This window comes from Diaphorina citri, unplaced genomic scaffold (genome assembly GCF_000475195.1).
Source record: "Diaphorina citri unplaced genomic scaffold, Diaci psyllid genome assembly version 1.1 scaffold891, whole genome shotgun sequence".
Taxonomy (NCBI): domain Eukaryota; kingdom Metazoa; phylum Arthropoda; class Insecta; order Hemiptera; family Psyllidae; genus Diaphorina; species Diaphorina citri.
Window position 1 is genome coordinate 32,518 of NW_007378322.1, and position 15,610 is coordinate 48,127.

General features: G+C 36.8%; 1 protein-coding gene across 1 annotated transcript; it reads right to left on the reverse strand.

Moving 5' to 3' along the window:
* Nucleotides 1–4,720: 4,720 nt before the first annotated feature.
* On the reverse strand, nucleotides 4,721–15,062 carry LOC103512837 (unconventional myosin-Ib-like). Its single transcript, XM_008477623.1, has 6 exons — nucleotides 14,949–15,062; nucleotides 7,242–7,301; nucleotides 6,659–6,745; nucleotides 5,990–6,234; nucleotides 5,357–5,492; nucleotides 4,721–4,732 (listed from the first exon to the last, which is right to left on the reverse strand). Exons 1-6 carry the CDS (start codon nucleotides 15,060–15,062, stop codon nucleotides 4,721–4,723), a joined length of 654 nt encoding a protein of 217 aa, XP_008475845.1.
* Between the last annotated feature and the right edge of the window lie 548 nt (nucleotides 15,063–15,610).

The following is a 15,610-nucleotide window of genomic DNA, read 5'->3' on the forward strand; positions in this document are numbered from 1 at the left end:
CAGACAGACAGACAGACAGACACCGAAGCGAATACAATAGTCCGTCCACTCTAGCTTTTTTATTACTATCGTAATAATAAAGGAAGGACGGGCTAAAAATCAGCCGCATTTTTATTAAAATTTACACTTATTCTTTACCAAATACATAAGACCTTGTTTAGACTGCTGGGGTAAAAGGACTTTTTAGTGTCATATCAGCAGGATAAACGGGGTAGGTACTCGTATATTCTATTCCATGCTTCTTGTATTAGGTACCTACCTACTTGTAAAGAATGTAAAGTGCTGTGTACTTTTATACGATTCATTAATTTTACTTCTGAAGGGCAGAGTTTTTTTTTTTGACCTGAGCAGAAAGTGACCCTTAAAAAACAGAGATGATCTTCAGTTAAAAGAGAAGAGGTTGTGTCAACCTCATTTTTTTAATCACAAAAAAAGGAGTGTTTCCTTTTTTAAACGTTACAGGATCTGATAAAAAAAAAATAATAATAATAAAAAAAAAATATTTTCTACATCATTGATAAATAATGTAGCCAAAACCAAATGTCAGCCCAAAGCAATCACCCTAGTTAGGGCTGATTGAGAGGCTGACGAATAACGCCGACCCCGTCTGTACAAAGAGAGAGAGAGAGAGAGAGAGAGAGAAAGATTAGCAGAAGAGAGATGATGTCATAAAAACAATATTATTCTTACGATAGAGGAAGAGAGAGGAATATGTAATTAGAAGAAAGAGATGGAGGAAGAGTGAGAGAGAGGGAGAAACGAGAGGGAGAAACGAGAGAGAGATAGAGAGAAAGGAGGAGGGAGTGTTTTAGTTCACTTTATTAATTTAAAAGGTTTACTTTAATGGAAATTAGGTGTTTTTCATTATTTCCCCTTCTCCCTCTCCCTCTGTCTCTCTCACTCTCTCTCTTTCTCCCCCTCCCTCTCTCTATATCCCCCCTCCCTCTCTCTATATCCCCCCCCCTCACTTGGATATTCTAAAGAGAGATTTATGAAGAAAAGTTGGGAGGGAGGGAGGGAACAAGTTAATGTTTTCGTAAAAGCATAGATTAGGCGTGTCTATACCAAGAGTACCACGATCCGCTTAAAAATAGTCGAAAATAATGTTTATTTTAAGAGATTTTTTTCTCTTCTTAGGGGAGGAGACTTTTTTAGGAGAAGCTTTGATAGACTTGACCGTAAAAACGGAGGACTTGTCATCTCGAAATCAAAGAAAAGAATCAGGATCAATAAATTACCTTAGGATCAATTTTTCTCTTTGACTTAAATTTTTTAAGATATCAACGTTCCGTCAAAAAAAGGACAATTATAGGGATCGAACCTGAACCCTGACACCACCAGTATCACCGTTCGATAGGGTACAGGCACTTTCCTAACCTAGGAACAATCAGAACTGTAAAATTCCCAGCCGTTCAAAAGTTACGAGGGGTCAGGGGGGAGTTTGGGGACACCCTGTTTTTCTGTATATTTCGTACTATACTTATCCATGACAATAATAATTATACTGACTCAATTCAACGAGTCGTAAAAATGGCATACTATTATGACACACAGGGTGGTCATAATATGAATTAAAAAATTGGTTTTCAAACCTCTGTTTTCGAATGGTCTGACTGACTCTCAAAACGGAAGTTCTAGGTTCGAATCCCAGGCAGAGCGATTTTCTATATATGTATAGAAAAAATGTGTACCTATTTGAACAAAATAATTCAATTGGAGTGGTTCTCGAGAAATTCACCCCTGGAATTTTTTTTATAAACACCCTGTATAAAATTTTCCTCATATCACTGTTTTTTATGATCTGCAGACGGGAAGAGAAAAAAATCGTTTTTATTTCATTTATGTCGGAGTTTAACTATCTCTCTCCCTCTTTCTCTCTCCCTCTTTTTTCTCTCTCTCCTTGTTTTTCTCTTCTCTTTCTCTTCCTCTCTCTTTGCTATTTATCACTCTCTCTGCCTTTCCTTCTCTCTTTTTTTCCTCCTTCTCTCTCTCTCTCTTTTCCCCTCTTTCTCTTCCTCTCTTTCTCTCTCTATCCCTATTTTTCTCTTTCTCTCTTCTCTTTCTCTGCCTCTACTCTTACCTCATCTCTCTCTCCCTCTGTCTCTCTCTCTCTCTCTGTTTCTTTGTTTTTCTGTCTTCTAATTACATATAGGTACATCCCCCTACCTTTCTCTTTCTATCTCTCTCTATCGTAACAATAATTTTGTTTTTATGACACATCACATCTTCTCTCTCTCTCTCTTTATCTCTCTCTCCCTCTCTTTTCTCCCTCTATCTCTCTCTTTTCTCCTAAAATAAGTCGGGGTGAAAGGGTTAACTTTAAAATATTCAAGGATTTTGTATTGGATTAAAACAATATTAGTGAAGAGAAGGGAAAGAAGAGAGAGAGAGAGAGGAGGGAGGGAGAGAGACAGAGAGAGAGAGAGAGGGAGAGGAATTTTCTACAAACACATTATTACGGAGATAAGATTTTGAGAACACAGAGAGAGAGGGGGGGGAGAAGGAGAGAGAGAGGGAGATAGGGGAGGGGGAGAGAAAGAAAGAGAGAGAGAGAAAGAGAGGGAAAGAGTGAGAGGAAATATAGTGACGGAAATTAGGATAGATAATAAGAGAGGAAGAAATAGGGACAAGAAGGGAGGAAGGAAGAAATAGAGAAAAAGAGGAGGAGTAAGAAATTTAAAGAGATTTAGAGGAGAAGAAGAAGAAGAAGGAGAAGAATGAGGAGGAGAAGAAGAAGGAGAAGAAGAAGGAGGAGAAGAAGAAGAAGAAGGAGAATGAGGAGAAGAAGAAGGAGGAGAAAGTTGCGAAGAGGAAGAAAATTAGGATAAGAATGAGTAGCATAAGGAATCAAGGAAGAAGGAGCACGAATTTTGAAGAGATTTAGTTAGGGAGGGGAAGAGGAGAGAAGTAGGGAGGAGAAGGAGAGAGAGAGATAGAGAGGGGGGAAAGAGAGAGAGAGAGGGGGAAAATTAGACGAATGAGTAGGGGAGGGAAGGAAAGAGAGAGAAGGAGAGAGAGAGAGAAAGGGAAAATTAAACGAATTAGAAGGAGAGGGAAGGAAAGAGAAATAGAGAGATAGAGAGGGGGAAAGGGAGAGGGGGAAAATTAGACGAATGAGTATGGGAGGGAAGGAAAGAGAAAGAGAGAGATAGAGAGGGGGGGAAAGAGAGAGAGAGGGAAAATTAGACGAATTAGTAGGAGAGGGAAGGAGAGAGAGAGAAGGGGAGAGAAGCTATTTTGTGGTTTTTAAGATATTGACAAGAGTTTTCGTTTTAAGAATTTCGGGCAGGAAGCAAGTTAGGAGGGGGGGGGGGAATGAACGAAATAAGAAGCAGATGAAGTATGATTATCAAGAGATTGATAAGAGGAAGGTGGTGAAACATCTCAAAATCAGGGAAAGACGAAAATTCAAAAAGGCAGACAAAGAACGAGATGGAATAAGGAACAAAGGTGAAGAAGAAGAAAAAGAAGAAGAAGAAGAAGAAAAAAAAGAAGAATAAAGAGGAGGAGGAGGAGGAGAAGAAGAAGAACTCAAAATCAGGGAAAGATAAAAATTTGTTAAAGGCGAAAGCCGGAAATTTGTCGACGGAAATGATCTTTTGGGATTTGTGGAAACTTTCAAGTCTACACTGACGTACAAAAAATTTGGGACAAAAATCCAGATCTCATTAAGAATAAAGTTTAGGTCTGTCTGGGGGACTTTGAACAGTTAAGAGAAGAAGAAGAAGACGGAGGAGAATTTTTCTATTGAAAAGCGACTGAAAGCCTCTTTTCCCCGGCCGTCGATATCGTGTGGACACAGCCTTAACTGTCATAGTGAATGGATGGGATAATAGGATTGCAAAATGGTCCAATTTTTTTTCTCGGATGTGAAAAAAAAAAAAAAAAAAAAAAAAAAAAAAAGGGGGGGTTATGGGTAGGAAGGAGAAGAATTCAGAGTTTACGAAGAGTGAGATGTATTCACTCATGTAAAGGTAGAAACACACTACCAAACTACCATCCTCTTTTGAAAAAAATATAAAATAAAGAAAAATTAAAAAAATGTTTGATATTGTACCTGGTTTCTTGTTTATTCAATGAAAAGACATCAAAATTTCTTCAAGAAAGAAGTTAAAATTCCAAATCAAGATATCAAAGTTCATCAACAAAGAAATCAAAATTTCAAATCAAGACATCAAAATTCTTCAACAAAGAAGTCGAAATTCCAGACATCAAAATTCTACAACAAAGAAATCAAAATTAATTCCAAATCAAGATATCAAAATTCACCAACAAATCAAAATTCCAAATCAAGACATCAAAATTCTTCAACAAAAATCAAAATTCCAAATCAAGACATCAAAATTCTGCAACAAAGAAGTCGAAATTCCAGACATCAAAATTCTACAACAGAGAAATTAAAATGCCAAATCAAGATATCAAAATTCATCAACAAAGAAATCAAAATTCCAAATCAAGACATCAAAAGTCTTCAACACAGAAATCAAAATTCCAAATCAAGACATCAAAATTCTGCAACAAAGAAATCAAAATTCCAAATAAAGACATCAAAATTCTGCAACAAAGAAGTCGAAATTCCAGACATCAAAATTCTACAACAAAGAAATTGAAATTCCAAATCAAGACATCGAAATTCCTAGAGAAAGACATCCAAATTCCTCAACAAAGAAATCAAAATCTAGAAAAAGAAACAAAAATTGCAAACGTAGAGAACCAAATTCTAAAAGAAACACTGGAAATTCCATATAAAGAACAAATCAGAATACTAAAGCAAAGAAATGAAAATCTTCCGTAAAATTGGTCAAAATGAAAGAAGCGAAAAGTTTATAGGAAACCAAAAAATAAATCTAGAAAAAGAAACAAAAATTGCAAACGTAGAGGACCAAATTCCAAAAGAAACACTCAAAATTCCATATAAAGAACAAATCACAGAATACTAAAGCAAAGAAATGAAAATCTTCCGTAAAATTGGTCAAAATGAAAGAAGCGAAAAGTTTATAGGAAACCAAAAAATAAATTCAAAATTCAAAGTAAAACCCAGTTTTACTTCTTTTAGATAGATAAAACAAAAACCCCTCTCATTTACGAAGCTTAGATTTAAATGCTTGGTAGTGCGTCTGCCTTGTAAGCGCTAAGCCGCGGGTTCGATTCCCGCCCGGGGCGGATTTTATCCTGATGGTATAATGTTCGTTCTCGGAACGGCTGGCTTTCTCCATCCTGTCTTCCTTCTCTCTTCGATTTCGGGACGATAAGACCATAGCAGTTACAGTTCCCTCTGTCAAACCTCTTAAAAAAAAAAACTTTTCAGTCTCATTCCGGCAGTTCAAACAGGAATTCTTTTTTTTTTCTTGCTTACCTTGCCGCTAGACCGGGTGATTTTGTTGATCATATCGGCAAACACGACATACTGGTCGTTACTCTCCAGGGACATTTTCTTCCACTGAACATTCTGTCTCAGCCGCACATAGTCCCCGACAAATGGATGAGACACACTGGAACAATAATACATAATTAATGTCAATATTCTTTTTTTTTTTTTTTAACCAAACAAAAATAAGTAGACTTTATTAATAAACCATTTGTGCATAAAAAAACCTTTTCCCAATTTTCATTTGGGGTTGGCTTTACCTTTCTTTTTACTATTTAATGCTTCCTCCCTTCTCCATCCCTTTTCTCTCAAGTCTTCCTCAACCTTCCCTCCACCTCCTTCTTCTCTTTCTCTTCCCCTGTAGGGTTAGTTTCTCTACTAATGTCAATATCGCTAGTCATGAATTAGTGAGCTTTCTATGTCAAAAGATAACAGCAAATCGGACTTTATCCCGAACAACTGATCGGCGAACTCTCTCCTAAACAGATTAGGTTTGTTCTTGAAACGGCTGACTTTCTCCTATTCTGCCTTTTCTCTTCGATTTCGAGACGATAAGACCTCCGATGCTACAGTTACCTCTATCAAACCCCTTCACAAAAGAAGAAAAAAAATCCAACTCACCTCTTGGCGTACGAAGCCTTCCGGTCCTTGAAGATGATACTCGCGGTGACTTTCTCACGCATCCGGTTCCTCGCTACCTGATCGAACCGCAGGCGATACTTATGGCACCGCCACTTGTGATGTAGGCGCCGAATAAGGAGGGAGGTTTCCGTGAGACGGCGCGGGCAGGGCGGCCACTCGCGGGATATCGGGGAATCACAGAGGCTGGACAGCTCTATGCTGAGCGTGATCAGGAAGTCCCGTCTCTGTGCGAGGGAGAGATATGGTCATTAGAAAATGTATCTAAATTTACAGCAACCTCTGTGGCCGGAAGCACTAGCAAAAAATTCGTGGTTACTTGAGAAATAAAAAAAGTAGAATGAATTTCTGAAGTAAAACTCCTTTTTTATCAGCCAAATATGAACAAGTAAGCATGGTTAATGGCCATAAATAATATTTTATATTTTCTTAGCAACCTCTGTGGCCGAGTGGGTATCACACTAGGTTTGCACTCCGGAGGTCCCGGGTTCGATTCCCGGCGGGGTCGTAGTATTTTCGGCTCTGAGCTTGGAATTCGGGTTGCACTCAGCCTCGTAAGGACAATTGAGTAGCGATCAGTGGGACGATAAAACTTTAGCAGTTACATCTTGGGAAAAAATCATTTGAATATGAATGAAAGCGGCAACTTACTTTCCATCGGATATAATATCTTTGGATTGTCCTAACCGCCCACTCTACTAGCTTCTTCTGTTTTAAATTCCGGTATTCTTCTTTGGCCTGTAGACAGAGTAGAAGAATTGTACGTATAAAAATAACAGAATGGATTTTTTTTCTATTAAGTTATTTAGCGGCACTTTTCATTTTCAATGCACGTTTTAAAATAATAAATGGATATAGGTATAACGTCATATTTTAGGAATCTGCGCCCAGCAATTAGAGAAACGCTGTCATTTCCTTTGGATAATGGGACCTAGGATTATAAGTTAGGGTGACATTATTTGGTATTCGTATCATAAAAAAAAACACGATTCTTAAACATTTTGGCCAGTTCAGTTTCAAATACATTTCATTTGATCCAAAAAGAGCAAAGGTGACGGAAGAAAACTTGAAAAATTACAGCGTTCCTCTAATTGGAATATTTTTTGGATAATTTTATGCCAAAAATAAGTGCCGTATTTGGAGGTCTCTAGTGATAATGGACAGTTCTTTTGAGCTTTAAAACCAGGGGAAACAAATCAAACGGTAAAACGGTATATTGAAAATAAGTACGTACTATATTGTACAGGCACCACAAGTGCCGACGACCTTGATATGTGATACCGTAGCGGCACTCCTGTACATAGGACCACAGGAACGGAAAGCATGCAAGAAAACAGAAAGTAAAAACACAACCGAGTAGAGAAAAAGAAAAGGTAAAAAGCAGTGGTGAGCTTACGTGATCTAGGTGAAAGCAGAAATGGTAATTATTCAGAAGCCACGACAGTCAAAAAGAAAACATTTGGCTATAAATTGAAATTCAAAATATGCCCTATTTGCTGGTGGATATATCTCATTAATCATGAGATGTGTCCACCAGCAAACTCAATTTGAAATTTATTTAACCTATATGAAAAATGGTATATGATAATGTATATGATGTGATGAGGTTGAATGTAATGTAGGGGGGTATGCGATGATGTTTTTATTTCTAATGAAAAACTTCCGAGTGGTTGACCCTGCATGCGTTACTCAAACATGATGTGAAAGGGAGGGAGGAGAGAGAGAGAGAGAGAGAGATAGAGATAGAGATAGAGAGGTAAAGAGGGAGAAAGATGGAAATAGATGATGATGATGATGATGATGATGATGATGATGATGATGATGATGATGATGATATAGGTACAAAGAGAGAAAGAGAGAGAGAGAGAGAGAGAGAGAGAGAGAGAGAGATAGAGATAGAGAGGTAAAGAGGGAGAAAGATGGAAATAGATGATGATGATGATGATGATGATGATGATATAGGTACAAAGAGAGAAAGAGAGAGAGAGAGAGAGAGAGAGAGAGATAGAGATAGAGAGGTAAAGAGGGAGAAAGATGGAAATATGTAGATGATGATATAGGTACAAAGAGGGAGAGAGAGAGAGAGAGAAATAAAGAGGAAGGGAGAGAGAAAGTCCTGGTTGTGATAGGTGCTCACAAGCTCACATATACATGTTTGTTGTGGTTATCCCACTGTCTTATCAACTCTCTCTCTCTCTCTCATCAGGTCCATTACAAGTTGTACACATACAATTCAATTACAATGTCACTATGTACAAATTAATTAATTACAGCTCTGTTTGAAGTTACTCAGTCTCCTATCAAATTGGAAAACTAGAACCTTCCTACATTTCAGCGGTTGAAGGAAAATTTCAGTGGATAAAGGGAATTTTCAGTGGGATCTTTCAGTGCGTAAAGGGACTTTTCAGTGGGTAAAGGGACTTTTCAGTGGGCAAAGAGACTTTTCAGTGGGTAAAGGGACTTCATTAAGTAAAGGGACTTTTCAGTGGGTAAAGGGACTTTTTAGTGGGTAAAGGGACTTTTCAGTAGGTAAAGGGACTTTTCAGTAGGTAAAGAGAATTTTTAGAAGTTATAGAAACCAATATCTACAGAGTGTAACTGGGAAGAATTTTCAAAACATATTTTTAACACACATTTTAAACAAAAGTACAAAAATCTAAAAATAAAAGTTCATAATCTAAAAAAATAATCTTCTGCAAAAATATTCACATTCACAGATTCAATATTCCATTATTACATTTCCTCTCCATCTGATTATTATTCTCATTGCTTTTGTTTTCCTGTGCTAAGTCGAAATCGAAGATTTTTTCCTCCTACCATTATCTTCTCCTTCCCCTCTCTCGCCTCTACCTCCCTCCTTCCTTCCCCTCCTGCGCTTTCTAACTCCCCTTCACCACTTTCCATTCCTTTCCTACTTCCTCTCTTTCGCTTCCTCCCTTCCTCTTTATAGCATTTCGCCTCAATATTCAAATAAACACATGGTAAAACACACACACACTCAAATTCTAATACATGGCGTTATTGTTTTGTTACACTTTTAGCTTTTGTGGCGGCTTTTGGTATTTGAAATCCTGTGAAAATCCGGGAACAACACTGAGAAAAAAGCTAGGTTGCCGGCAGCCCAGATGATTCCCATTCGGGGCGAACATTAAGGTCCTAAAAAAATAATTATGGTTCTCTCTCGGAACGGCTGGCTTTCTCCTATCCTGTCCTCCTACTTTGTTCCATTTCGGGACGATAAGATCTTTATTCTTAGACTTCCCTCTATCAAAAATCTAAATACTAAATAATCTAAATAGGTACCTTTTTTTCATCTTTCCAATTGAAACACGATCCGTACCATTTTCTCTGATACGCTTTTCCCTTCAGATTTTCAATACTCACTGAAAAGATGGAAAAAAAACAACGGTAAAATAAGACAAAAAAATTGAAAACAAAAATGAAACTGGGTTGAAAAAACGGATATAAAATGAAAAATTTACATACTTATGCAGAAAAAAAAAGGAGACGAAGGAGAGGAAAAAGAAGAAGGAGAAGAAGAAGAAGAAGAGTAGGAGGAGGAAAAAAGCGACAGAGCATCCGAAAGAGAAATGATCAGAAATAAATGGAAATAACGGAACCGACAGGAGAAAGAAACAATAAGAAGAAAGAATAGGAAGAGGGAAGAGAAGAAGAAGAAGAAGGAGAAAAAGAAGAAGAATTATCTGGAAGAAGGGGGGGAGAGGGGAAGAAGAAGCAGCAGAAAAGGAAGAGTGAGAAGAAGAAGAAGAAGAAGAAGAAGAATCTAGATCATCTGGAAGAAGGGGGGGAGAGAGGAAGATACAAAGAAGAAGAGGGAGAGAGTAAGAGGGACAGAAAATGGGAGTTGCTGTGAAATTCAAGAAAAAGAGAGGATGAGAAGGAGGAGGGAGAAAAAACGTACTGAAAGTCAACATTGAGGAAAAATGGGTGAGACAGATAAGTCCTAAACTATGTCCACACCAGAATTAGAGCGGACAGTAACTGCTGAGGACTTATCGTTCAAAATGGAAGACAAGCAGGACATTATAAGTCAGCCGTTCCGAGAACGAAACTTAGCTATTGAGGATACCAAAGTCCTTTGATCTTACCTACTTTATTTGGTTGACGTTGATCGACATCGGTTGACTAGTGTGGACGCACTTTTAAGGTGTGTTCTCACATCGTCAATTGACGGCCGGTCGACTGTGTGAACACACCTTTAGAGATTAAAACGGTGTCGATCAAACTTTTTACCAAAGCTCCCTATTGAATATAGGGAGCTGTTCATCTACATCGAAAACCGGAATAAACCAGATTGATCTAGTTTCTTCTTCTTCTTCTTCTTCTTCTTCTTCTTCTTCTTCTTCTTATGTGTTTATGAGTAAAAGGTCTTCGAAAAGTTTCAAAAAGAATCCAGAGAAAGTTACAACCGAAAAACCTACCTAGTACCTACCTAATAGATCTGTGGTCTACAGTTATGATAGATACCTAGGTACCTAAGGTACTTCTGTCTATGTCATTTCAGATGCATTAGATTAGTAGAAAATTATATAGTCGGTTAATACCTATTTACTTATAGTTTTTTATGTACGTAAATTCCAGACCCTCCACTTTCTTGTCCTCTTATCTTGGTGATTCTGAAACCAGAGTACCACAGAGTTCCAGAAACAAAATGGCCGCCTATACAATCTGTCATGCTTGTTTCTCAAGATAGTGTTTAGAGGTTTGGTTGAAACAAGAGATAGGCGAGCTTAGGTTGAGTCCCAATATGGTGCTATTGTTCTAAATAATATTTCTTCCATATTATCCACAATGGGTTCCTCCCCTTTCTTAACGCTAAGATGTTTGATATATCCATGGTATGTGTGTTGGGGTATTATGATATCCCCCATATCCCATTAGGGTTAGGGGGTTTAGGAGGGGGTTTCACATTTACCCTTCTAAGAGAGAATAGAATAGAACAGACCTTGTTTATCCTGCTGAGATAGGACTGAAAAGTCTCCTTACTTTTGCAGTCTAACCAAGGTCTTATGTATGTGTTTTGACATTTTATGGGGTACAGAAGAGAGAGAGAGAGAGAGAGAGAGAGAGAGAGAGAGAGAGAGAGAGAGAGAGAAGGATTTGAACAAATTTAAATCTTTCATTGTCGTGTATTTTTACATACATTGATACCATTAGAAATAATAAGTTTTAATCTTGCAATTTGTCACTACTTAGAGAAGGGGAAGGGGAGGAGGATGAGATAAAGGAGAGGGGACAGGGGGGTATACAGGGTGATGGGGGGAGGAAGTTTATGAAAATAAAATGGGGGGGAAAGGTAATTCTTTAAATTTGCTCAAAATTGTGGCCTGTTTTTTTTTTATCATATATTTATTTCAAGATGTTATTTTTACAACTAAGGTTAATTAACAAAATTGTGGCCTGTTGGAGCAGATGTGATGGTAAGAGAAAGATGAATCTAAATATTGCTTGGTAAGTTCACTTCAAAAATCGAAACAATTTTTTTAGAACAAAATTTACCTAATACCTACCCACCTACCTACCTAATCAATTCATCGGTATATTTAGATAAATACCGGCCTAATTGTCTGATACGTAATTGGCACATCACATACACACAAAACCAATAAAACCTAATTATTCATTAGACAAACGATATAAGTGTACTAAATAGGTAGGTATATCTTGGCAATATAACACTCAATTTTGAACATGAAAAGCTTCATCATGAGCAGTTTGAGCACCCAAACTTTCGCACCCTCTATCTGACACCCTACAATTCAATTACAAAACATTACAATAAAATACAAATCCACATAACCCATCAACAATAAAAAACAAAACAGTTCGGCAAGATCTAAAACTATCAAATCTGCCACGGTGGCTGAAAAACATCTGTCAGCTCTTGTTATGTATTTTTCGCCCTGAATGAAATTATTTTTCCAGTAGGAACGCAGGGATGTTACTCAAACAGGGGCGAAGTAACCGGGGTAATATCAATAAATTCCAGCATTTTGTGGCCTGTTATGTCTGATCAGAGGGACTATTGAAAGAATGTTTCTAAGAGAAACAGCTGGTACCAAAATATTAGTGGAGATGCCGAATTCCCTCCCGGAGTAACAGCCCTTCAGTAATTTTGCAGCCTGTTGACCAAAGCAATGATAAATCAATGAAAGAACGCATGAAACAAGGAAAGGACATTACAAGAGGAGCAACTTTACGGGTAGATAAGTACAAAATTATACTCATTAGTGGAGATGCCAATGTCCCTCGGGTCATTGAGATGGCCGGGATCATAACGAGTTTGGACTTAGATTAAGTTAAACTTATATCCTGATTGGTTAAATTTTAATACAAAGTTCAAAGTCAACCAATCAGATTGCCTTATATCCAATCTGTTTAAGTTACACCTTAAGCCTTAAGCTGAAACTTAGATTGTGGTTATATTATGAAACCAAGAATTGGTGGAGATGCTAAACTCTCTAAGTAGAAGTACCCAAGTACAACACTACCTAGTTTGAAAAAAGACATTTTTTCAAATAAAAGATGTTTTAAACTTATAAGCCACACACTTTTAATCCATCTCCAATCTCCATCCAATGGATGGATGGTTGGGAGATTTCTAGGAGGAATGTCTATTTCACAACTTATCCATCAAGTCTACATTTTACTCAGTACAGGTAATACCTAGATCACGGTAAACGGATACCATATTCTGGGAACAGACCTCAGCGAGAAAGATAAGATAAAACCGAGAGAAATTTTCTCATATAGCCGATGTCAGAGTTCCAGGGTACCTAATGTTACGTTCATGCTGTTATCTCCTCGAATGGGCATTTCGGTGTAAAATAAACCTAGGTAAAACTATAGGAACTCCGGTATATAAGGTGTCTTATTTAATAAATCTGTGACACCAGTGGTGTAGATTTTATGAGGAGCTGAAAAAAATAAATTCTGATCCAGTGATTGGAATCAGTAGGTAGTTGTCAAAATGTGGGTTCAATCCCAGCCGAGGTATGGTTAATAAAATGTGGAGCAGTTTTATTTTTATTTATTTATTTATTTTTTTTTGTGTTGGTATTTTACACAGTCCATCACTATTACTTCGCATTTCATTATAAGAAAATTATATGAGGTAAAATGCCCCATCATCCAGATAAACTGTAGCCTGTGACCGCGAGTATGTAGGAGATAACGAATTTCATAACGTGTTTTGTCAAAATTTATGACCACAGCCTCATTTAAGTATGGAATGTGGTAATTAGGGAGATAGTGGATATCATTATAATTTATAATCCAAAAGTGTAAACAAGAGATTAGGTAGGATATGTTGTGTTGTCCCAACGGGAGAATGATCTGAAATTGGGCAAGATAATGTCGCCAGACTATCAAAAGGTATAATATAACTCTACGACAGTTTGGTATCCCTAACTTTCTTTTTCTATTCAATTTTAAAACTACCTCTATAGGTAAGTACAGATATTTGCCCAATGCAAATGTAGATTTTGATTTTCCATTATGGTGATTGGGATAAAGGTAAGGGTAAAAAAAAATAATAATAATAATAAAATCATACCCTAGATTCCAGTACCTACTATGGAACGTTTTTAGAAAATATAAAAGTACACAACAAATAATTTTTAATATGTAGGTAACTAGGTACCTCCCACCTACATACAAACCTACATATTATTAGCTGGTTAGACCTACTGGTTATGTAATTTGAGGATTAGAAGTAGAAATATTATTTGTTTCACAATCTTTTCAGAAAGCACTCTTCCTTCTTCATAAAGTGTTCAATATCCTGGAAAATGAGGGAGGATTTCGTCGAGGATTTTAACCTAAACTTCCCACACAGACCCCCATCACGTAATGATTCGGACAGCGGTCAAAAGTTTATCCCCTGTTTCGAAGCTTTAGCATGAACTCGGGGAATTTTGAGTGGTCTTTATAGCTTTTCATTTTCGCCCAATTTATGGGTCAAGAAAATTTTCAATTTCTTAAAATGTTGCAAGTTTTGAAAACAATCAAAAGTTTGGAGGATTAGAGTGCTCAGAGTTTATGGTGTTTAGAGACAAGGAAAGGCACCCTAACTATTATTATAGGGTGACTTTTGTCGCCACTAAAACCATGTCAGTGGCTACGTTCCAAATCTTAGCTGATAGTGAAAATGAACACAACAGTCTGATGATTCTTTGTACTACAAATATAAGTAAAATTACGAGTATACATGTATTTTACATTCTAGATTTAGCCAGAAATAATTACAAAACTAAGTTTTGGTGATAATTTTTTTAAAGTAAATAGTTGTGATTAATTTCTAGTGATTCATTGACCATAATCAGTTTGGTTATGAGAATGAATCACTTAATTTCAGTTGTTATATCATAAAATGCAGGTTTTAGGTTTTGATTTTTTTTAACCAATATCAACAAAGATACCTATCAGCTATTGTCTTCGTTGAATCACTGACAAACTGACTATTGAAAGTGGAGGACCAGTGCAAACAGTTTTGTGTCATTTGATAAAGAATCATGCATGACCGGAGTTCAATTTCTATTTGACAAATTAATAATTTACCATTACAAGAAGCCATAAGATGACCTAATTTTACATGATTTGGTTCGTAATACTCGTAATTACCTAATATTTATTTTAAAACTGGGTTTATTAAGAAAAAAGGACCAAGCTAGAGCCGAAAAATTTAATCTCAAAATTTTATCAGCTAAGAACGCTCTTATTTTGAACAATTAGGGGAAGTGTCCCATACATGACTACAACCCATCGTTACGCTGTTGGGTCTTAGACTGAAAAGTCCTTGGAAATATTTTACTTTTTCTACTACCTAATGGAATTCAGGAAAGGGTCTAAACTAGGTACCTCCGTAGTTTCATGGCTAATAAATTTATTGCCAAATTCACAAAAATAGTAAGTAATTTACCGTAGTACCGGAGGGTACCGTATTCACTACCTTCCCCCTGTGACGTACACTATGGAGGAAGTTGGACCCCATATTTGTTTCAAAACACAACCAATACGGAATACGGGCATACATTTTAGTGATAAAAAAATGTCCTCGCTGATAATACTAATGTATTATGTTGCACCAAGACGCAATAACATCATTCATACATATTATGGAATGTAATATGTACATACTACATACTTTAGGTACATAAACATTAGGAACGACGAGGTACTGTGATGGGTTCTTTATCAAAATTTTATGATTCCAAATATTCCATTCACTTTTATCTACCTGCTGATGAAAATATGTATTAATGAGAGTGGTTTATAATGAATTTTCATGAATTAACCTCATGTGCTGATTTGTTGATGTTTTTAAACGAACGAAATGATTTTGTTGGTGTCTTTGAACGAGGAAATTTTGATAGAACGGGTTTAACAAATTTCATGATTGAATTCATCTGAGTTTGATGAGAAAATGATCCCAATTAAAATTCTATGTGAGACTGAGGAGAGGATATTGTCTTTTCCATGACAGGCTGGTGCTATCATTACCAATACAAAGTAAATTGCATCATTAAGTTTTAAGTTCATTACATCAAACTTGTCTCTGGAACTCACGCGTGGGTTGTTGTA

What these genes read in the sequence shown, in the direction of transcription:
- LOC103512837 (XM_008477623.1), bottom strand. Translation starts at nt 15,062, where the DNA reads ATGTATGCCCGTATTCCGTATTGGTTGTGTTTTGAAACAAATATGGGG. An exon ending in TGTGGTGCCTGTACAATATA is followed by an intron (nt 6,746 to 7,241) that starts GTACGTACTTAT and finishes CTCTGTCTACAG; the next exon opens with GCCAAAGAAGAATACCGGAA. An exon ending in GATATTATATCCGATGGAAA is followed by an intron (nt 6,235 to 6,658) that starts GTAAGTTGCCGC and finishes TCCCTCGCACAG; the next exon opens with AGACGGGACTTCCTGATCAC.